At 41.4% G+C, this 23976-nt stretch overlaps 3 protein-coding genes and 1 long non-coding RNA gene across 6 annotated transcripts; 3 read left to right on the forward strand and 1 right to left on the reverse strand.

Annotated features, from left to right (window-relative positions):
* Positions 1–7: 7 nt before the first annotated feature.
* Positions 8–4893, forward strand: phkg2 (phosphorylase kinase, gamma 2 (testis)). 2 transcript variants are annotated; one of them, XM_086195738.1, is made up of 10 exons: positions 8–243; positions 509–620; positions 1253–1428; positions 1521–1575; positions 1676–1741; positions 2437–2600; positions 2678–2768; positions 2847–3000; positions 3707–3832; positions 3956–4892. In XM_086195738.1, exons 2-10 carry the CDS (start codon positions 526–528, stop codon positions 4199–4201), a joined length of 1173 nt encoding a protein of 390 aa, XP_086051864.1. In that variant the 5' UTR covers positions 8–243; positions 509–525; the 3' UTR covers positions 4202–4892. The 2 variants fall into 2 exon arrangements, with proteins under 2 accessions (XP_086051864.1, XP_086051865.1); XM_086195739.1 differs by lacking the exon at positions 8–243 and adding an exon at positions 275–366 and having other exon boundaries at positions 3956–4893.
* cfap119 (cilia and flagella associated protein 119) lies at positions 4830–8324 on the reverse strand. 2 transcript variants are annotated; one of them, XM_086195742.1, is made up of 10 exons: positions 8106–8324; positions 7940–7965; positions 7781–7846; positions 7525–7688; positions 6856–6923; positions 6646–6762; positions 6458–6509; positions 6330–6383; positions 5196–5297; positions 4830–5104 (listed from the first exon to the last, which is right to left on the reverse strand). In XM_086195742.1, exons 1-10 carry the CDS (start codon positions 8193–8195, stop codon positions 4941–4943), a joined length of 903 nt encoding a protein of 300 aa, XP_086051868.1. In that variant the 5' UTR covers positions 8196–8324; the 3' UTR covers positions 4830–4940. The 2 variants fall into 2 exon arrangements, with proteins under 2 accessions (XP_086051868.1, XP_086051866.1); XM_086195740.1 differs by having other exon boundaries at positions 8085–8324.
* Positions 8325–8385: 61 nt separating this feature from the next.
* On the forward strand, positions 8386–9155 carry LOC147239485 (uncharacterized). The gene is made up of 3 exons (XR_015111568.1): positions 8386–8587; positions 8723–9003; positions 9107–9155. It is a non-coding gene; the product is annotated as an uncharacterized LOC147239485 (long non-coding RNA).
* An 8-nt stretch (positions 9156–9163) lies between these two features.
* On the forward strand, positions 9164–23969 carry LOC147239486 (tubby protein homolog). Its single transcript, XM_086195733.1, has 18 exons — positions 9164–9278; positions 9389–9514; positions 10621–10750; positions 12216–12436; positions 13196–13353; positions 14211–14313; positions 15430–15594; positions 16028–16190; positions 16274–16489; positions 16860–16988; positions 17183–17311; positions 17819–17976; positions 18082–18243; positions 18511–18623; positions 21333–21447; positions 21539–21637; positions 21714–21885; positions 21986–23969. The coding sequence occupies exons 7-18, from the start codon at positions 15556–15558 to the stop codon at positions 22117–22119; spliced, it is 1629 nt and encodes a 542-aa protein (XP_086051859.1). The 5' UTR covers positions 9164–9278; positions 9389–9514; positions 10621–10750; positions 12216–12436; positions 13196–13353; positions 14211–14313; positions 15430–15555; the 3' UTR covers positions 22120–23969.
* The last annotated feature ends 7 nt before the right edge of the window (positions 23970–23976 follow it).

Raw genomic sequence — 23976 nt, forward strand, 5'->3', positions numbered from 1 at the left:
CCGGCCACACGGGGGCGATACTGATGCACTTTGTAATGACAGGTAACAAACGCCTCGTTGAAAGTGTCCAGGCTGTTTACAATATTCAGATGCTCTCTTCATGTTCACACTGTCGCTAGCTAACTTTTATATATTCGCCGCTTAATCGCACTCAGTGATGGCTTCACGTTAGCTTCCCCGCTCTGACCTCTGTTAAGCACCTTCCTCTTGTGGTTCGGGCCGTTTGGTTGCGTACTGTAAATGGTGAGTAACTTAGCTTCCTGTACGGTCATTGAACTTGCTCCTGCAGCAGCAAGGACACTGCCTGCAGCTCTGCCGTGATGGGTGAAGGACATTTTAGGAAATAACAGCAGAGAGGAAAAAGATGTACGTGTTTAAAGCAAATGTCAACATGTCTTGCCGGACAGAATTAATCTAACACAAACCAGATCAAACCCTTGAGTTAGCTCAGCTGTTCCTGCTACCAGACAGATATTGATGCTAAAAAAATCTAACCCTATTATTACAGATTCATAAGCTTTCACCATGACCAAAGATATTCTTGTTGGAGATGAACTACCGGACTGGGTAGGGGCCAAAGAGTTTTACCAGAAATACGATCCCAAGGAGGTAATTGGTAGGTAAGTTCAACAAAAATCACTGAACTCTTAAGAGTCCTAATTTATGCAGAGGTGAGGAGTAGCCAAGTACAAATGCTTCGTCACTGCAGTAAATATTCCAGATACCTGTAATTTACTTGACTGCTTTGTTTTCTTACAGTTACTTAATTGTACTCCCAAAATTTTAACATGTTACCTGCACTTTCTACTACTCACATTTTAAATTGAGTGTCAATAGTAAAGTTTTGATGCATGTTAGACAAAAAAGATGTATAAAAAAAAAAAAGTATGATAACCATAATATGTTTTGGTTTTTTGTTGTCTGCAAACTGGACACGATTAATATTTCAGGATGTCAAATTTTGCCGTTTTGTTTTTAATTTGTGTTTTTGAATACAAAATGTGTTGATAACATGAAAATTAATTTTCAATATTAAAATGAACTTTTCAAAAAAGATTAGAAAAGAAGCACTTTTTAACTTCACGATTTTGAATACTTTTAAGAACCTGTGCTTTACTTTTTCTCGAGTTAATAGGTTCAAGCAGTACTTTTACTTGTACCACAGTCCATTTCATGAACTGAACTTGAATGAAAACATTCACTTTTGCCCCCTCTGAGTATGTGACGATCCCATGGTGCTCTGGTGTCCCAGGGGTGTGAGCAGTGTGGTGCGCAGGTGTGTGCACCGACACACCGGTCAGGAGCTGGCAGTGAAGATTATCGAGATCACAGCAGAGAGGATGACAGTCCAGCAGCTGGAGGAGGTGAAGACGTCCACGCTGAAGGAGATTCAAGTCCTCAACATGGTGAAGGGACACTCCTCGATCAGTAGGTTGACCGTCCGCTCTTCTGGATTGTCGCTTTTACCTGACTGTTGCGTTTCAAGAGATGAAACTATTTGACATTGTCATTTCCTTTAGTTACTCTCATTGATTCCTATGAGTCCACAACCTTCATATTTTTGGTATTTGACCTGTGAGTATTAATCCAAACAAATACAACCGTTAAATTGCTGTCAAAAGATTGGTAATAATAAGCCATGAACAGATGATACACCTCTCCTTGTCCTTTTCAGCATGAGGCGAGGGGAACTGTTTGACTACCTCACTGAGAAAGTTACACTGAACGAGAAGGAAACCAGGTGAGCACTTTTGCTCTAACAGAGATTCAAGCCTTTTGACTATCATTTTACAGTTGTACACATTCAGAAGAAGAAGAATATAAAATAGTATGCTGGGTTATCTCTGAGTAAAAATAAAAACAGTCCATGGTTTGATACAAGGGCCACACGGTGGTGCAGTGGTCAGCACCGTCCCCTCACAGCGAGAAGGTTCCGGGTTCAGGCACGGGATAGTCTCCAGCCCCCCCGCGACCCTTAACAGGATAAGCGGTGGAAATTGGATGGATGTTTTGATACAAGTCTAATTCAGACGAGGTTGTACATTCATACAATGACTTGTGTTGTCAGGACTTCAAAGAAGATGGAAACTTTTTTGGGAAAATACAAATATTAGCCATCCTCCAGAGCTGGATGAGAAGACCCACAGAGACTGCTAGTTAGCTTAGCATTATGAATGGTGGTGGAAGGGATGTGTTAGCATACTGCCATAGTCGTAAGGGTGGCTAATCCAGAAGGTTTTGTGTTGAAGTCACTGTCAGTAGCCAGTCTGAGGCCAATAAATCAGTTCTCTTTCACTTGTATTGCAATCCAGTCGTGAAACTAAACTGAAGGAACCCTAGTGTTTACTGTTCACACCATATTGAAACGAAGTTAAATCATCAATATCTGCCTATGAGGAAGAACAAATGAACAGCGTATATGTGACTGGCCAACAGGAGCATGATGCGAGCCCTGCTCGAGGCGGTGCAGTACCTCCACTCCCTTAACATCATCCATCGGGACCTGAAACCAGAGAATATTCTTCTGGACGATCAGGGACACATTAAACTGTCGGATTTTGGCTTCTCAGTGCAGCTGCAGCCCGGAGAGAAGCTGCGAGGTACTCAACTGAATACCACTGTTCACATTCCAAACAGTTTTATACAGACCATCATCTGTTTTATCTCTTATAATTAGAACTTTGTGGGACACCTGGTTATTTGGCTCCTGAAATTCTCAAATGCTCGATGGATGAGATGCACCCCGGCTACGGCAAAGAGGTTGACCTGTAAGTCTTTTCTCAGCATCCTATTTTAATCTTTGATTCACTTTAGTACTTATTGTTTTGGTGTATTCTACTTGAAAGCTGGGCTTGCGGAGTGATCCTTTTCACCTTACTGGCTGGGTCACCGCCATTCTGGCATCGCAAACAAATGCTGATGCTGAGGATGATCATGGAGGGTCGATATCAGTTCAGCTCGCCAGAGTGGGATGACCGCTCCGACACCGTGAAGGATCTGGTGAGCTGATATTCTGAATTTAACATCCTAGCCACCTTTATTTCTTATCCTATCTGTGCTCAGAACAGCCCCTCTCTGAGACACACAATTTATTAGCTTAGCGCAAAGAATGATAGCGGGTTGGCAGGTTAGCATACCTCCGTCTTACCCACTTAGTTTCTAAAAACTGTTGTTCATTCTTTTGTCTTGTCTGGTTCAAACGAATAATGGCTCGGATTTTGGTTTGTCTGGAAGAAATCCTCCCCATCCTCTCTCACAAAGTCGGCAATGATTTGTAGCAGCAGCTGCTCATCCAGTCACCAAACAAATGTTTTGTTTTGTACCCACTCGCAACAATAATTCTGACTTTATATCTGATTCTGATATTACAACATCTTAGAGTTTTAAATTGTCATTTCATAATGATTACTGCGCACAACCCTAGTTAAAGTAATGCAAGCAAAGACTGTTTTGGAGAAAAGTTCTTTCGATGACTTTTGACAGAGGCATGCTAACACTTTCCACCCACCACCATTTATTGTGCTAAGCTAACTAGCAATCAACAGGTCCGCGTAGGTCTCGGCTCACTACTGCAGCACAGGGGACAGAAGTACATCTATCTTCTGGTCTGGCTCAATGAAGGATGGCTAATAATCACGGTTCCCACTCGTTCCTGATTTAAATCACAACATGTATGTCCTCGTGTTCGAATGCTGGTGATGCTCAGATATCCAGACTCCTGGTGGTGGATCCAGTCGCCCGTCTCACCGCAGAGCAAGCCTTAGCACATCCCTTCTTCAGACAGTACCAGAGGGAAGAGCTGCGGCTCTTCAGCCCCAGAAAGACGTTTAGGGTGAGTCCCCATGTTTATACTTTTTTTTTTTTTTTCAAAATTAAGATTTATTAAAATAAACTGGCTGTAGCCTGTGGTGAAATAAACAGCCTCTACATCTGATTTCTTCTCCTGCCTCTTCAGGTCTTGATAGTCACCGTGCTGGCTTGTATCAGGATGTACAGCCGCTACCGTCGGGTTCGACCGTTGACACGGGAGGTGCTGGTCAGGGATCCGTACTCCATTCGGGGTGTTCGCAAACTCATCGACGGCTGCGCCTTCCGTATTTATGGACACTGGGTGAAGAAGGGGGAGCAGCAGAACCGAGCGGCCCTCTTTCAGAACACTGCTAAGATCATGCTGCTAGAACTGGAGGACTTTGAAACATAGAAGCTCATTCCTAACCTCTTGATTTTAAAGTAACCACTAGCATGTCCGCATTTCTAATTTTAAGATGAGGAATTCAGGGACTGGGACGTATGTATGCCTTAATGACTCGAGAAAAGCATGCACAATTCCAAAACATTCATCTGCCTTTCGATCCGTGTTTGCAGCTCTTTTAACTCTTCACATCAGGTCATCGCGTTAGCAGCATGTCGCGCAATTGTCCGATGGAACATATCACGTGTGTCAGTGATGTACATTTAACATTGTAACTGCTGATCATCAGGTAGGATCCCGAGGAGAACACGGATGAAGTGAGCATTAAAGCACTGTGATTAGCTGTTTAGCGTAGAACTCTCTGTATTACAGCTGGGATTTACAGACGTTCCGGTGTTACGATCCATTCCCAGAGGATGTTTGAAGCATTTACAGTTACGTAGTTGCAATGGTTTGTTAGAGAATCCCGTAGCTGTCACACGTGAAATAGGAAACTAACTTGAGGAGGCAGTATGACGACTGTGTTTCCTGTGAAAATGAAATAACAGCATTCCTTACTGGTGTCATTCTTTAGTGTAATGAGTGGTACTCGTCCTGCCTGAAAAAAAACTGTACTGTAATCAAACAAATGCAGATATAAGTTGTACATAAAGAACAAATGTTTTATTAAAACAAGTTATTGGGTTTGAATGATTGAGCTTTTTTTGTGTCTCACTGAGAGAAAAAAAAAAAAGGTTTTGAAACAATCTCAACGTCCACCTTTTTTGGGCTTACGACCGGACTGCTGAGAATCTGCTGCAGTCTTGTGTTGATCCATAAGTTCCATCATTTGCTGATTGAGGTTTTCAGACACAAGCCTCATCTGCTCCCTGACTTCTTGCTCTATCAGGGCCTTCAGCTCTGATGTGAGACCTGAAAAATGAATAAATGAAGAGTTTGCTGGCCAAAGCACATCACACATTTTCTTGTTATGATTGCTATTACTCCAGGTTGATGATCCCACCTAGTGTGGCTCCGCCCGGCTCGGTGACAGGCTCCTCCTGCATGTCAGAGGAGTTGACTGGTTGTTCCTCTGCTTCTGGAACCGCCTCTTCTGTAACTGCAGCTAAAAAAAAATTCTCAAAGTTATTTGACTAAAATTTTACAGTTGTATGCATACAGAAGAAGAAGAATATAAAATAGTATGCTGGGTTATCTCTGAGTAAAAATAAAAACAATCCATGGTTTGATACAAGGGCCACACGGTGGTGCAGTGGTCAGCACTGTCCCCTCACAGCAAGAAGGTTCCAGGTTCGAGTCCCAGCTCCATCACAGGATCTTTCTGTGTGAGTCTCCATGTTCTCCCTGTTCCTGTGTGGGTTCTCTCTGGTACTCCAGCTTCCTCCCACAGTCCAAAGACATCAAGAGGGGACGAGGCTGATTGATACTCTAAATTGATCGTAGGTGTGACTGTGAGTGTGAATGGTTGTCTGTCTCTGTGTGTTGGTCCTGTGATGGACTGCTGACCTGTCCAGGGTATAACCTGCCTCTCGCTCAATGGCTGCTGGGATAGGCTCCACCCCCGCGACCCTTAACAGGCTATGCAGTAGAAAATGGATGGTTCACATATATTGTTGCTCAGTGTATGTATTTTAGAGTTATTATCAGTTCAAGCGTTTCCAGTGTAATTATCTCAAAAATCAACACAAAGCACTAATATAAATCACTTAAACATATACACAGCAGTGGAAAGTAAAGTATTTTAGCTCAAGTACTGTATTAGTATTGCAGTAAACTGTTGAGGGATTTGTAATTTACTTGAGTATTTGCATCTTAGGTGACTTTGTTCTTTTACTTCCCTACATTTAAAAGGCAATATTGTACTTCCACGTCCACTACAATTATCAGTATTATTATCAGGAGCCATGTCCATTTCTGATAAGATGTCCTTTAAAATGTAAAAGTACATGACAGGGGTTTTGCCATCTTTTTTTTAATTTGAAAAAATTCAACCTTCTCTCTAAAATATCGAATTTAATGTCACTCATCTGAACATTTCATGTGTTGTCCTTCTTCTTAACTATTCACTTGCTGTGTTCAACTACCTTAAAAAAACAAAAGAAAAAAAACAAACCCCCACACAACGTGTAACTATTACCTGGAGCAGGAGAATCCTCTGCAGTAGATTCAACCTGATCAAGTACTCCAGATGCTGCAAAAAAGTACTTCAAGTTATTAATAAATCTGGTCCAATTAACCACATGATATACTATAACAAAGTATTACCTGGAGCACTAGAATCCTCCACAGCAGGTTCACCCTGGTCAACCGTCTCAGACTGAGCCAAAGACAAATTTTAATGTATGAAAAAATACTCAGTACCGAGAAAGTAGTATTCGCACAGTTAGTATCCCATATATCTGTGGTAGCAGAACTCGGTTGAAGCGACTAGGGTAGAATATTTTTAGTCTTACCTCTGGAGAGAAAATACACTTGTAGAGTTTGCAGTGTCTTATATAGCTGCTGTGGATGTACTTTAAGATACAGGTCACCTCTTCGCGGCTGAAGAGGTTGACACTAAAAGGAGGTCGCTGGAGGGGGACAAATAAAACGCTTTGAATATTTTTAGGACGGAAATGTTTGATTGTAGAAATGATACAGTGGGAAGACTTGGCGTTCCCCACCCTGATGGAGTGACAGAGCAGAAGTTCCCTGCAGTATTCAAAACATTCTTCTACGTCGGTCGGCGTTCCTGCAAAGAAGAATCTCTATATTTATCCATCATTCATGCTCAGTTTTCTTAAGCTGGCAACCAGTGAATAAATACTGACGATACAATATTTTTAAAGCATGCGTGGTTGCATGGTTCTGTAGTTTGCGTGTTTGAAAACAGCTTCATGTTTTAAGCTACATGACTGGGAAGAAATGTCAGTGGAAGACGCAAGGATTTATAAAATAATTTCTACATTTGTCTGAAACAATACTGTCAGGAAGCTTAAATACTTCAATATGTCCTATTTACTGCAAAGTTAGCAAGTCATGGCCTGTTTGAGAAGATTCAGAAATCTCCAGATTTCAATTAATTCTATTCATTTCTGTTATAAATATATCTATATATTTATTAATATAAATCCTAGTATAAACTACTTTATTCACATGATACATTTATTCTCAATATCAAGTAGTGACGGGTGATTTACAAAAAGGTTTTTTTTTTTCTTTTACCTCTTAAGAAATCAATAGAAAAGTATTGATATTGTTAAAACTGTACCAAAATGTAATGTTAATCATACTGAACTCAAAAATGTCAGTATGACTCGTGTCTAGCGAACCATGACAGCAGCCCAACCCACCTATATTGGCTTCATGAATGGACTTGATGATGGACAAAAGAACGGACGTTTGCTCCCTCTTGAAGCTGCACTCCCTGCAGAAAAGAACAGCATGGACGTACAAATCCAGCAGAGCTCCTCTTTTTGGTTCCGGAAGGTTTATGTGAAACACACTACATAAAACACTGTCAAAGAAGAGAAATAAAACATGTCACTGAAGAACTGCATGTGTGTCCATGTACACATTTGATCTGTGAACACAAATTTGGATGAAAACCTCTCCAGATCAGGAATGGATTGCATTTTTTCAATCTCCTCCATTTCATGGTAGGATACATCTCTCCTGAAAAAACATGATGGGAGGAGTTTTAGGGTTACACAGGCATGAATGCAACCTGCCAACATAGAGATAAAGTAAACTGGTTTCTGTCCTAACCAGAGCATCACTTTAGCTTGCAGGGCCTGCAAAGAAAAGAACAAAAAAAAAAAATCTTAGAAACACAATGTTGTTATTCATTCAGGCCAGGATGAGGAAAATATGTTTTGAATGAACTCGCAAAACATTTTGGAAACTTCAGTACCTTTGGAGAAGACAAAGATACCTTTTTTCTCGAATCCATTGTTGTCAAATAGATAAACTGAGGGTGGTGCTGTTTAGCTCTTTGAAGAACATACGTGTTCGATTCTGTCATAAAACTATTACACGTCTTACATTTCTCCAAAAAGATTTTCTTATGAAAGTTTTTACAACCAAAAGAACGAAGATTAAAGCCTTCAGTAGAACGGGGTCGTTTCTTGTTTAGCTTCCTCGCTGTATCCTAGCAACAGTACGTTTTTTTTTTCCCGCCTTCAAACTTTATGTACTAATTCAGCATGAACAGAGACAAAAGATGCAGGAGGCAGAACAACTTACAGAATAAGGACACGCATAAGACTCTTATGTGTTTGTTTTTTTTTCTTGTGTCATCACTAAGGTGCTTCTAATGGCTGCCAGAAAAAAGAAGAGCAAATCATCCTCCTACCTGATTTCCACAGAGCAAAGAAATGAGTCCAGAAAAGCCAGCTGCTGCATCGCAAAACTGAGGTATTCTTCTGTTTGGTTTCCCTCTTGTGAAATCATTGGAAACCAAATCAAGGCCCTTTTTTTTTTAACTGTTTTCATCTACCAGTTCTGTTAAGAGCTCTATCCGTTATTTCTGCATCATTTTTGTTGTTTCAGGGCCAGTTTCATGGGTACCAAGTACACAGTTTACGACTGTGGAGAAAACCCAGACAAAATGAATTTCAAAAAGATGGAAGCAGCGCGGCAAGAGCTTGCAGCCACTCCTGATTTGAGTCCAGTGTTACTCTCTATACTCAATATCCACAGACACCATGTGTCAACACATGAAATCTCTAACACTATCATTTCTTATTTTTCAGGAGACAAATGTTCTGGGGTTGAGGGATCCCAGGAAATTCATGGTGGTCATCCCTGGTATCCTGCATAATGATGCCAGAGTGTGTGTTCAACCGTAAAATGTGCATGTCAGTAATCCCTCAAATTATTAAATGTGTTATGATTTAGGCTGCAGTAAAAATGAGTAATGATGTTTTACTTCAGGAGCAGGACAACCTCCTGAAGCGCCACGCCAATAACAACCTCCATCAACTGATCACACTGGAGAGCAAGAGCCTCAGTTGGAATGACGAGGCTCAGTCATACGTTCTTGACTTCAATGGGCGAGTCACACAGATGTCTGAGAAAGAGCTCCAGCTCGTCCACCCTGAAAATGGTACGAAAAGAAAGACTTATTGCATTCCTTCTTCTCTCATCATCCACAGGAAACAGAAACATTTGCTCACCTGCTATCTGTCTCCTCTCGCTCTCCCGTCTCTTTTCCAGAGGACTACAGAGTGATGCGGTTTGGACGCGTATCAGAGGACATCCCCACCATGGATTACTCCTTCCCCATGTGTACCTTTCAAGCGTTTGCCATCGCTCTCTCCTCTTTTGATGGCAAACTGGCCTGTGAGTAATGCAGGTGTGCGTCCAGTGACCCTTTGCCAAGCCTCTTCCTACGACGTCCAGTCCAGTCCTAAGTGAGCCAGCACTGGAGGCCTTTCAGCAGTGGTGAAAATACAGTGTACTTAAGGGACCTACAAGTCTGATGGCCGACATCCAGAAAATTTCAGGGAGGGGTGTTGAATTTGTCTCTTTTCCAAAGCCAAAAACCCAAGAAGAGAGATGTTAGGAACAGCTAGATCCTGCACAGAACCTGCAAACTCCCAAGAGGACCAAAAGCTTGAGGAGGGGGGAGGGGATTTCATGAGTTATTATTGTTCGAAGTGTTTGGATTGTTTAATTATGTTTTTTAAAAAAACAAAGCCAACGAAACATTATTTTTAAAAGCGATATGGATGATGAAGTGCCATATTATTCAGGGTTGGTTCTATTCATTTATGTTTTTGATTTGTGTGCAGTCCATACATTTAAGATTCTTCTTTATAAATTACAAATGGATTAAGGGGATAGATAAAAGGGTTTATACTCTTCAAACATCCATCCATCCATTTTCTACTGCTTATCCTGTTGAGGGTTGCAGAGGTGCTGGAGCCTATCCCAGCAGCCTTCAGGTGAGAGGCGGGGTTCACCCTGGACAGGTCACCAATCCATCACAGGGCCAACACATAGAGACAGACAACCATTCACACTCACAGCCACACCTACGGTCAATTTAGAGTATCAATCAGCCTCGTCCCCTCTTGATGTCTTTGGACTGTGGGAGGAAGCTGGAGTACCAGAGAGAACCCACACAGGAACAGGGAGAACAAGCAGACTCACACAGAAAGATCCCGTGCTGGAGCCGGGACTTGAACCTGATGCCTTCTTGCTGTGAGGCGACAGTGCTGACCACTGCACCACTGTGCCGGCCTCTTCAAACATCATTACTCATATATATATATACAATATATATATATATATATATATATATATATATATATATATATATATATATATATATATATATATACTATTTCACAGCATTTAATGGTATTTTACTTATTTTACTATTCAGAGACGCATAAGTCCTCAACCCTTGAGTTAGTGATCGAGGTGTGGACACATGCATACAGGTGCAAGTGGCCAGCGTGGGATGAGGATGTCAGAAACAGCAAGGAAGAAGAGCCAACCACACCACCTGTAGAGTCCCTCCTCTCCACCTCCACAGAGGACTCTTCTGCAGGAAGAGATTCTAATGAAAAGGTAAGATTCAAATCTGTTGTCAAAGACTTGTTTGGCAGATAGTTTTGATTGCAGTCATTTTATCCTCCTGAGACCCCGTGTCCTACGGGCGACAAGGCATCACCATAATACTTAATTCTACTCCATTTAGACCTGTTGGTACTTCTTCCGCCATCTAGTGGTCACAGTAGTACTATACACAAAAATATAAGAAAACAAAATGGCCACAATCTGAACAAAATGCTTCTTTGGTGGGTTCCAACAGAAAATTGGACATGGTTTAACAAAAAACAAAACAAAACAAAACATTTTATTTTGGAAACTTTTGTGTTTATGCTTATAAGCATTTGTATTGTGAAATGACATACAATTTTGTCAAGTTTTATCCATGGTGACAAGCTACGGTTCTGCCAAACTTTCTTTGTTGTGAGGATGTCAGGACTTTGTTCTTATGAAAATAAGGAAACAGCTTCATGTTTATTGGGGCACAAATTTGCATGTATTTATTTTTTTTTAATATTCTCATGTCCAGGGATCATACCACTGTCAAGAGCAAAGAGATTGCTCAATGCAGTTTTAGGAGACAGCTCTTAGGGGGGAGGATTTGTCTGATCTTGCGAATGATGGGGATCATATTCCATTTGATGTACCAGAAGATGATGATACCAACAGTGCTCAAAGTCACAGTGAATCATAACTCCATCCCCAGAGAGCCAGAGGATGTGGGCGTAAACATCCACTTGGTAAAAGTGTTGCCAGGGATGGTGATGACCTAGAGCTGGAGAGAAGGACACGCCTCCTGCTAAATGCCTACTGATGTTAATGAACGTTGATAATAGTTTAAGAGCCAGTGTGCGTCTTAACAAGTGTTCTCCTACTGTTCTGGAGACTCAGCAAATTACAAGAAAAGGGCCTGAAGGAGTATATAGCAGCAAAAGGAATAGATTTGTCTTGTGTAAGTTGATAGAATCTCGCAAAACTCTCTTGGGTCAAGTGCCTCAGAGCAGCCGGTCCAGCAACTCCTCCCTGAGTGGTCAGTACCAGAGCCATTTTTTGATGATTCTTAGCAGTAGAACAGAACCCATATCAGAGGATCTTAGGGAGTTTGCCATGCATCCTGCTCCAAAAGATGAGACCATCCGGTGTAAGATCACCACGGACCGTAGTGGCAGACCCCCTCTAACCTATTTATTACCTCCACGTGGAGAGATGGTTAAAAATGTTATCCTTTCAAAATAATTAAAAACACACGTTTTTAAAAACTTGCATTTTTTACATTTACATTTTTTAACAACATTTTTTAAACAGAAAAGAACTGTCACAGTTCAATTTAAATGAGGTCTTCTACCCCCCCCCCCCCAAAAATTAATGTTAGAATGTGTGTTCGTCCAAAAAATGTTTTTTGAAAAAAAACAACATTTAATTTAGAATATTAAATGTGTGATGATTTAAATTGCTGTAAAGTGATCAGGATATTTTGTTCCAGGAGCAGGAAATCCTTCTGGTGCTTCACTCCAGCAACATCATGGGCCAACTGGCCACCCTGGTGGTGGAGACCCCCAGCTGGAATAACCAGACTCAGTCCCAAGTCTCAAGTTCATCCACCCTGAAAAATGGTACGACAGGAATGACTTGATCCCTTCAAACGGCGTCATTTTTTACGAGAACAGACATTTGAATGCCCACCTCTGGTTGTATTGACGAGCGGTGAGTGGTGTTTTTCGGAAAGCTTTGAGTTCTCATCTTGTAATGTATTTGATCACGTTTTTATGAGGACATTATTGACTTGACTTGGCCTTGTCAGGAGGGTCTTTTTTCCTGTCTTTGAAAACAGAACAGGTTTTCAAAATTATATGAGAGAAACCTTATGAAACTGCAACTGCGAATTTGTTTCAAATACTTTGAGACCACCTGATTTCCTTAGGCAGCTTGTTCTACAGTCTCAGATAGCAAAGGTTGTAGCGCTTTTGGTTTTCTGCCTAGACTCTGTTGGAGGACCTACCTCAGACTACGATCAGGTTCGTTGGTATTAAAAAGGTCTAAAAGGCAGTCTGGTGCCAGGTCAAAGAGAGCCTCAAATATCAGAAAAGATCTTCAAATAAATCCCAAAACAAACACAGTGCAGCAAAAGCACACAATATGACAACAGTCAATGTTAACACCTTGAGCCTTGAGAAGAAGCAACCCGATTTGACGTCCTCATTACCAAAAGAATCCAACCGAACATTAGAAAGTCTTCTCAGCATGAGCTAACTTCTCAAACCGCAGCTGTAAAAATAACTTTTAATTGAATCAATATTTCCTCCAGCAAAACTGGGGATTTATTGCAACGTGTCTGTTTTTGACTTTGTTAATATGATAGGATTAAAATAATAAATTGGCAAATGAATACTCACAACAAGCTGAATTTATGCTGAACTTTGGCTGATGAGATGTCTTGCATTTATTTTTCTTAAATCCAAGCAGGAGATCCACAGGAGTTCTGCCCGGCAGAGGAAAAACGCCACCGTCTTAAAAACAAAGTTGATGGGAAAACGTGCAAAGCACTGACCCACGTGTATAATCATTTTGGGGATGAGGAATGGGGATGATGGACTGTATAGACTCCCATTTAGAAATTTTAGGTAAGTACTGATGTCTCATCACATAGTTTCTAATTTGTTCCTTCCTCTGTTTCTTAATTAACTAACCATGAGCTAATCAATGGCTACTTCAAATTTTTAAGGTATTCATTAACTAATGATTAACTAGCAGTTACTAGCAGGGTTAGGGTTAGGGTTAGGATGGTTCTTCTGCCACATCTTGGACATGGTCACCATAACTCCCTCCAAGTCACGTACAAGGGGTTCCTCATAAAGGGGCAATTTGTTGTGTTGATCTTCATAGTGCTGTCAATTTGTCGTGAGAACTAAAATAACAATGATAACAATAAATCATAAGACGTCAACATCAAGCCTTCTCACGGAGAATGACAAGACATTAAAAACACAACATACATGACGCTATCTCTGCTCACACTTCCTTCGACAGACGTCACAGACCTTACGCATCATGTCTCTAAAAATAGTGTGCAGTGAGCGTAAGTGAAAGTAGTGACCTCCTTGCCCGCATTAACAGGAGGGAGAAAAGAGGAATAAAACACCAACATCTTCTGTCATAGGTCTGATAAGGTCGGTTAGGGTTAACTCTCTTCTAGCAAGCTCACACCGGAGCTCCGCGACAGGTACAACAACACCGATCCGTCCCTTCAACTGACGAGCACAAATGATAACTGTGTAGCTCACAAATAGGCTCCACTAACACAAAGAAGTAGCAACAGTAGTTACTTCCCAAACTATATACATATAAAGCTAGGCTGAAACAAACATGATAAATCAAACATGAATTCCCCTTTCAATACAAATAAGTGGAAGTCTGTTTATCATAAACTATATTTATTGTCTGTCTAATTTGTAACTGTACAACTGTCCTTTTATGGCAGCTACAGTCACCGGGAGAAGTGAGGATCGAACCAGTGACCCCGGGGTCGCTAGGCAGCCAATCTAACTCCGGGCCATGCGGCCCCCGCTCACACTCCTTGCAAGGTGAGAAACTGTTCCCAACATTGGGTCTGACTGACTGAAGATTAATGGGCAACTAATTTGATTATTTGTTAATTGAAGTCATCATTTTAAACCAAGTCGCATTTAGATTTTTAGTTTGGGACTGAGAATACGAGTAAGGTGCATTGTTGTTGTCTTTTTTTTTTTTTTTTTTAAGTGGTCACAATCTGGTGGTTATTCCTCTTTGATGTTTGATTTTGATCCTAAAGTCAAGACATGGAGAGGGCAGATTGACGAGAGCTCAGCTGAACGGGTCATTTCAGGAGGTCAGCTATTTTAGTCTGTTCACCCAAAGAAAGCAAGAATAATAACGACAGTTAGTAACCACATTAACACAACTAGTGCTTGGCTGGGATTTATCAGTTACGTACGTAACGTTACGTATTTAACGTAACGTTAACTAAAAATGATTTGACCCATGCATCTCATAGAAATTTTAGGTAAACAGACCCTTTGATTTTTGAATTTTTGAAAAAAATGATAAAACCTAATACAACCAACGGTTTGCAACAACTGTTTTGAACTAGTAAATTAACTGTACAAGTGAGAAAGTCAGGATTATATATATTAAAAAAAAACTGCTGTAATCACCCTATGTTCAAACAAATAATAAAACAAGAACAAATGTCATTTGGGGATTAAAGCTGAGTAGAGTTGTAGATTAATGAATTGGACGAGACTCTGAGGCAGCCGTAGCCCATGGCAACGAGATAAACCTGGCTGAGTCCATAGATGGTGTTTGTTTCTGTTTTCTACTGGACGTTCTACCAGAGCTTTAAAAGGAACTATGTTGTGTGACTGTAAAACCAAATGATCCGTGCTTCCGGTCGGAAGCTTTAAAAGTCATTTGTGGTGATATCAGCTTTGCCTCACATCACGTCAAACAAACATGGAAGCCGACTTGCATAGGGAATCAGTAGCGGGGATCACATTACAGCGGAAACCTAATGTTACAGCTTATTTTTGCATCTTTGCAGCTCCAAAAATCAGTGATGGAAGGCTGGTCCTGGCCTAATGAGTGCTTGTCCATACTGACTGAGCTGTTCAGTTTAAGAACATTATCCCCCTTTAATCCACTTTGCCTTCTGCTACATGCAGGTGGACAGACTGTCAGCTGGGAGGCACCGTCAGATCTTTTGGACACTGAATCTTCGGAACACTGACGCCGTATTCATCTGTTGTTGAACATTCCTCATTGTTTAATTGGTCCTCTTGAGCTTAAACATGGACCCTGATATACGACAACAGATGCTGGAAAATCAGGTAAAGAATGAACCATTATTTGATGACAGTCATGCAAGTTAGTGATGTGCTTCACATAAATTTTCAATGATCTTTTCACGTACATTGATATAGTACATGTTTACTTCGCGATTTTATTGTTTAAAAGTTAAACAGCATAGTCCTCTGTTCTTTTTTACATGCTATTTACAATTTAGTAAATGTCTACAACCAATAAACTTGATTTTGTTGCAAACAAACATCGCCTCATCCCACATAACTCAGAAATGTTTGGAAAGAAGATAGATTAATTGCCAGTTTCCCCACTGAGGGACGAATGAAGGTTTATCTTATCTTAATCAACAGATGATCAAGGAACCTGATTTTTGTTTCTGATCACACAACATAGCTCCTAATACTAATGGTCAGTTCAGCTTTGTAGTTAAAGTGAAGCCTAACATGTATTCTCTTGCAGCGATCCCGTATCAAGAAAATGCAACGGAAGAAGCTGGAACATGCTCTGCAGCCAATAGCCAAACGGGATTCATTGAGATTCCAAAAGAACCGGGCACATAAATCTTTGCTTTCAGATCAGACACCTCTGATCAGTCAGTCCCTGAGCAACACCTCCCTGAGTGGTTAGTACTGGAGTCATTTTTTGTAGTTTTAGAGCAGCGAAGGAGTAAACCTACATAATGTCTGTTCTTCTTGATTCCTGAAGATCAAGTTGAACATCTCCATGATAACCCCTTGGATGAGATCACACTGGGCGAATGCAACGTGACAACAACCATCGATTTAGACGACATGTCATCAAAGGGTCCAGCTACACCCAAGATGATGAACTTGAACAAAGAGGATGAAGTGAAGGATGGAGGGGATAGTGATCACCAGGTGGACGCCAAAAAGACAAGGAAGAAAATGGAAAAAACCAAATGTAAGAACATGAGATTTTTTGACTCTCATGGGTGTTTACTTATTTATTCATATTTTATCATTTTCTGTTTGATATCAGTTAGAAATACATACGCAATACATTGCAGCTCAGTGTGCAACGTGTGTTCTCAGGGTCGGTGTTGAGTTCTTGATGGTAGAGATGCAGTTTTTTTCTCAGTAAACGTTTGAATTTTTTTTTCAATGACTTGAACTGTCTCGGATGTCTTTCTTTTCCCTCAGGTTTGTTATTTTTTCACACAGAGATGTGTCAGCTAAGTTTATATCCTGTGTTTTCATCTGCACAACATGCAAAACCAGGAGACACTTTGTTTTCATACGTTACTTAATGGCAACTCGCTACTTTTTTCCAGTTGTGGAGAAGGTTGACGAACTGGACAAAGATGAAGAGAAAAAAGAGAAGAAAACAAAAAAGAAGGACAAAATGAAAGACACTGAAGACACACCGAAGACAAACAAGACAACAAAACAAGAGCGCAAAAGTAACTATTGTGAACGGACCATTTACAGTACACATCAGCACTTGTCATGGTATATAATGCGTGACGAGGAAGAATCAGACATTCAGTGCTCTCACATTCATCTGGCTGATAGTTCAAGAACTGTTTCAGTTTGTAACCACACAACACATGGTATATAACTATCTCACAGCATTTATGGATCTCTTCTTTTGCAGAGAAGCATTTGCAAGAGTCCTCACCCCCTGATTCTGTAATGGAGATGGTGAGATGTGCTGATAGTGATGAGGAGGAGGACGACAGATCTGCTTCTCAATCCCCTAAGAAGACTAAACAACTCGACACATGTGAGTGCTACATGTAATCACCAGACTGTTATTTTATTCCCACACACAACAAAGGCTCTGACTCCCTTGAAAACCCTCCTTCCGACAAGTATCACAAAAACTGTTGAAATGCGTTGCACCAAATGTGGCGCATACATGACACCCTACCCACCCATAACGCAAGGTCTCACTCATGCCACTCAGAACCGGGGTTACATGTGTAACCTAAAATTATGTTTAGCCATTGGCTCTACCCACTCAAAGAGTAGCCCATTGGATGCTGCAGTTAGCTAAATTACAGACCTGCAAAATTGCTGCTGCTTCTGAATAACACTGGCATTCTTGTCTTAAAGGTGTGCAATTTCTAAATATAACAGGGGTTTTTGTGTGTTTTAGATTGTCATGGTATGCACTTGTATGTTTCCATACATCATATCTGTTTTTTGACACAGAAGTGTGTGTTTGTGTGTGTGTGTGTGTGTGTGTGTGTGTGTGTGTGTGTGTGTGTCCGCGTGTTTGCACAAACAGCCAGGTGCCAAATAAGTGATGAAAGCAAAGATGAGGATATCCAAAAGGAGAAAAAAGACAGAAAGAACAAGAAAGGACAGAAAACTACATCAAGTTTAGCATCCCTTAACTCCAACTACAAGGAGGACTCTTCTACAGGCAGTGAGTCTTATGAAAGGGTAAGATGTAAATACATTGTCAAAAGCATGTTAGGCAAGTTATTTTGATTGAAGATAATTTCAAAATAATGAAATGGCTCTCAATGCGGGACTTTGGCATTTCAGTCAGCTTCTCCCCTGTCAGTGGAGGATCTGCAGGCATTTGCCCTGCGTCCTGCCCCTAGAGATGTGACGATCCAGTGTAGGGTCACCAGGGACCGGAGAGGCATGGAGAAGGGCCTTTACCCTACTTACTACCTCCACATGGAGAGGGACGATGGCAAGCGGGTTCGTACTTTCCCAAAAGTTGAACTATGCTATTTTGCATGTGGATTTTACCTCTAAAAGTACCAATGTTTCAATAAGACAGAAATGATGACTTGTGGTTCTTAATATGCAATTAACATCAAATGAATTATATAGTTATGATTGTAGATCAGGTATAAATAAGTCTAAAGTGGTAACAATTTGTAGATAAATGTTTTAAGTGTTCATATATCTGTCAAAGTTGTATTCATGGTCTGTTTGGCGATTTGTTCTTGTGCCACCACAAAGGTGTTTCTAATGGCTGGCAGAAAAAGGAAGAAGTGCAAAACATCCAACTACCTGATTTCCACTGACCACACAAATCTGTCCAGAGACACCAGCTGCTACATAGGAAAACTGAGGTATTCTTCTGTTCGGGTTCTACCTTGTGAAATACTGCTGAAGTATATCAAGACATAGTTTACAATCTACTGATATTCACCACGTCACTTACCACGTCAGTTGAATAAGTATTAGTTTGTTTCGGTTGACTTATTTTTTTAACGTAGCATCAAAGTTAGAATTGTCATGGGTTCCCTTAACATAGAGTTGATGTGGGTTTTTTTTACACTGGATTTTAGATTATTGCTGAAAATAAGCACTGAGGTGAACAAAGGCTGTTCGGTTGGAAACAAACTGCACCATGGAAGCATGACTACCTGCTTGGCATGATGATGATTAATGTAACAACCTCTGTAGTCTCATTTAGACGCTTATAAGTAACCACATTTTTAAAGTCTTTAAAGCCTTTACATGAACTAGTGATCTGAGCAGACTCTGCAGATGGAAAGTGATGGAGCACCTTGCTGGTTGTTGTTACCAACTGAGAGAGGCCCCTCTCCCAGGAGGATGGGCCTTCCAGAGCTCTGACCATACAATCTTCTGGACCCCTGCCTGCCCCCATCAAGTTCACGAAGCCCTGCTCTGATGCCTTTCTAGACCAACTGATGTCTTTTCTTCCTGTAGACCATGTTGAATTGTGGTCTTGGTTGTATCTCTTGCTGTCAAGTCTTAATGCAGCTGCTCCTACAAGCACACTGTGCCACAGTCTTGCTTCAGCCTAGTCTACTGCCTCATGTGCCCTGCTCTTCTCACCAGTTCTCACATCTGTGCCAGCCAAGAATACTTTGATGTCACTGGAGTCTCTTCATACAGCACCTCTCTTACCCTGGTGACCATGAACTGATCTGACAGGCCACCAATGGGAAGTCATAGCTTGTTCTTACTCCTGCACAGGGTAGTGTTGCTGTGGCTTTTTGGTAGGCTGAACCACCTTTGCAAGAAGTGGCTAATCTTCCTCTCAAAGCCCTCGGTGGTGGTCAGTGCAATGTCACTGACACGAGTACCATGTTGGTGATCAAAGCTTTAAGCCTTGCCGGCAGCCTGACTCATCCACTGCTATTAGTCAGGTACCCAACCACACTGCTGGTTGCTTGGAGTGCTGCGGTGTCCTTCAGAGTGCCATCAAAGATCTTTCCAAGGCTCTGAATTGACTTCTCCATGATAGAGATCTGGACACCTTTAAGAGAGAACCAGAACCTGTTTGTTTGATATTACTAGGGAACAGGCCATAGCGTGCTTGAAGTCCTCTGGGCCCGGTTGAAGTGTCACTCAAGGCCTTGGAGGAACCATCTGCAGCCTGGTACCGATGTTGCTGTCAGATTGTCCATGAATGCTCTGATGGGGGGCTACCACACACCAGACCTGATGAGTGGACCTCTGACTTGACAAGCATATTCATGACCAAGGCAAACAAGATCACTTAGACAATTATACCATGATACCATGCCCTGCTCCAGCTGATCTGTTCCAGAAGCGACTTACAAACTAAAACAGCTGTAATAGATTAGTTTGAGGTCCCTGATTAGGTCTGAAACATGGTGTCATTCAAGTGAGGTTTCTACCAGCTTATGTGGATTGAACCGAGGCATTGGCTGGGTTAAGCCACAGAACTCCCTGGTCACTGTTGCCCTCCCGTGCCTAAGCTTGATGGCAACTCCTGTGTGCGTCCTGAAACCTTCAGGACTCTCCCTTCTGCACACACGTGTCAATGTACACATTCCTCAAAGGGAATTCGGTCATGCATCTGGCAATACTCAGGAATACTTTACCCTCGAAACTGAGTGCTATGTTTCATAATTTATCAATTTTATTATTTGGATTTCAGTCCCCCTCTATGTATTTTAAGTGCTGGGTCACCTTTCCCTTCCTCCTGATCATGATCATCTTCCATAGTTGCTGCAAGAGGGCACCTCTTGTAGGCAGCGTTTGGTACTCTGGGGCCCAGTGTTAAGCTGGTCCTAGCTGTTCTGATGACCTCTTTCAGGGTTGGCAACTTGATGTTAAATGCCTGGGTGGATTCTGGTGACGTTATCAAAGTGCTGCATGGTGTAAGGTCCTTGCACTGCCACTGTGTGTTGCACTGAGGTGAGCTGTAAGCTTTAAATGTTATGGAGATTTGCCGGACTTGCCTTATCCTCCTTCCTTGTTTGCTTGAATGGTCATCCTAGCACCTAAGCTCCTGTCCAGCTGGCTGATCATCTCCGGTCGTTTTGTTCCCACCGTGCCAATTGTTGAACGCTAACCCTTCATACCAAACCTCCTAGTGGTAATTCTGACACTTTGTGCGCACATTGTCAGGAAGCTCTGGTTGGCATCCCCTCCAGCTGTAGCTGTGAGTAACTGGTCCTCATCTTCCAACTGGCCTTCTCCTTCCTTAACCACTTAACCAGTTGCCTGTGGCAATGTTCTTCATGCCTGACTTGAAGGAAGGCTTGTGGAGCATGGAGGCCTGGGCACTATGGCGTGACTCCAGGCCAGGCTCCTACATCTCACAGCATACTGAACATATCTGAGGTTTGAGACCATCTTTCCAGGAGCTGATCAAATGTTCACCCAAGTCCACCCGTTGACTCTGAGATAAAGGAACCTGATATTCAACAATGTTAACTTACTTAAGGGTTTTTTAAGGATTTAAGGATTTTAGTTGTCCAAGCCTGTGTATGAAGCATTCCAAACATAATACTGGTTAATAGCTGTCACGTCTGCATCCTTTGTTAATTCTGTTTCAGGTCCAATGTCTTGGGTACCAAATTCACAGTTTATGATTGCGGGGAAAACCCAGAGAAAAAGCCTTTTATTAAAGAGAGTGAAGCAGTGCGGCAAGAGCTTGCAGCCATTTGCTACGTGAGTCTGGTCTTACACTCTACACTCGATATCCATAAACACCATGTAGCAACATATGAAACCTGTAACGCAATCATTTCTCATGTTCCAGGAGACAAACGTTCTGGGTTTTAAGGGTCCCAGGAAAATGACAGTTGTCATCCCTGGCATGCTGGAGAATGATACAAGAGTGTGTGTTCGTCCAAAAAATGTATGTTTTAAAAATAATCCCCAGATTATTAAATGTGTTACGATGTAGGCTGCAGTTTAAAATCATTTCACTTCAGGAGCAGGAAACCCTCCTGGTGCGCCACACCAACAACAACACAGATCAACTGGTCACCCTCGTGAACAAGTCCCCAAGCTGGAATGAACAGACTCAGTCGCATGTCCTTAACTTCCATGGGCGAGTTACTCAAGCCTCCGTGAAAAACTTCCAGATCATCCACCCTGAAAATGGTAAGAAAAGGACTTCTTGCCTCCCTTCTTCTCTCATCAGCCACAGGAAATAGAAACCCTGGCTCATCCATCTCCTCTCGCTCTCCCGTCTCTTTTCCAGAGGACTACATAGTGATGCAGTTTGGACGTGTATCAGAGGACGTCTTCTCTATGGATTACTCCTTCCCCATGTGTGCTCTTCAAGCATTTGCCATCACCCTCTCCTCTTTTGATGGCAAACTGGCCTGTGAATAACCCATGCTGGTGTGCCTCAGGTGCTAATTGTATTGTGGTGCATCAAAACACTTGGTATACGATTATAAAAGGGGAAAATGTAAGCGCAGATTTAGACTTTTTAAAGGTCCAGTTTTACGTTACCACTGATTTTATATTAAAGATATTAATTCAAGGTAAGAATTTTCTTGCATTTCATATTTGCCAGATGCATGAATGAAATACTGAGGGCAACTCGATGAACACTACCTGTAAAGAAATAAATCCATGCTACAAACCCAGATTGCTGTGGGGAAGAGGGAAGTAACACGCACCCAATCTGATGGCTGGGATTGGCGATTAGAGTGTATTTATTTGTGAGACAGGTGGATATTTTTACAAGGAACAGAAAAGGGCCACCAGGTGCTGTCAAAACAATGAAACAACTATAGCCGCAGGAAGACTCCTTAAAACGAGGTGGAGCGAACTGTCTTGGAACTAAGGCAAACAAATCAAATATTCCTAAAATAAAACCTGCCTAACTACACTGGCGAACTGGTGGAAAAACAGAAACACAGTGACAGCACCCCTGAACCTAGTGTGGCTAAACAGTGAAAACCCTATAGTGAGTGCACATATGGAAAAGAGCAATATACTTTACCCTGGCCCAAATCTGGGATACACACTAGACTTAATTCACACAATCTTGACAGTTGCCAGAACGAGTTACAAGTGGTGTCTGCCACCTTCAGCTGGGCACAGCAGGGCTTTATAGGACAAACAATCCAAATAATACAACAGTCACAGGATTTGTGATTTCCTCTTTGATATATTATGTTTTAAAAAAAAACAGTCTTTCAAATTAAAACGTTTGAACTTGCCATTAAGTTAACAGAACATTTGTATTGAGCGCATTATTTCTGCGTAGTACGGAGAACACAAACACCTTAGAAATGACCTACTTTTCTCTAATGACCGTGAACAGTGTAGGTGAATAATAAAAATGAAACGTGATGTTTCTAACGTGGAAAGGACTTATTTTGAGTCCGACAAAAACCATTACGATCAAAATCTAAGTTAAAAGGTCATGTGTTTAACACAGCACAATCGAATTTTAAGATATAAAGGAGCTATGTTCATCATTGGTAGATTTCACTTATTAAAATTGAGGGAAATAATATTCATCAGGGTGTCTCTGCTTGTAATATGAATAAGGATATTAACAGCACTTTTTTTCTTACGACCAGGATATGGTTGATGTTCTGAATATGGATTTGTTGCTTCTATCGTGCGGTCACAATTCCTCTGGAACGTTGGTTGCTTTATATAAAAAGGTTGTGAAAGGAAAGCCTGTACTGCTGATGTGCACCATGAGTTGTTGAGTCCCCTCACGTCAAAGCAAAATGTTGGAAAAACAGACATATACCTCGACTTGTAAAGTGTCATGAGATAACTTTTGTTGTGTTTTGTCACGATACAAACAAAATTGACTTGACTGTGACTGAAAAAAGCAAGGAAGTAGAGGACGAGGAGAATCAGCAGTAAAAAGGTATGCTGGGTAACTTGATGTTGGGTGTCAAGTCAATTTTGGAAAAAACAAGTAGCTAGTTAACAAAATGTCTATTGTCGGCTTACTGTGCTCGCTACATATTTTAGACAATTTTCCCACTGTGAGGAAAATCAAAATGTCCTTGAAATCAAAATTCCCTTATTTTAGCGAGCTTGTTATAGCCCAGAAAACATATTTACCGGTAGCTAGCCTGCTGTTCAAGCTAACGCTTCAATCTTTGTGTAATACTACTTTTAAACGTCGTTTCACCTGCGTCTTGGTTTATATAAATACAGATAACAGTGGACTTCACCGGCGCCTGAGTTTGCTACCATTTAATATTAAAACCA

Source organism: Aulostomus chinensis, chromosome 23 (genome assembly GCF_037954235.1).
Source record: "Aulostomus chinensis isolate RoL2024-O1b breed Wild chromosome 23, RoL_Achi_v1.0, whole genome shotgun sequence".
NCBI lineage: Eukaryota > Metazoa > Chordata > Actinopteri > Syngnathiformes > Aulostomidae > Aulostomus > Aulostomus chinensis.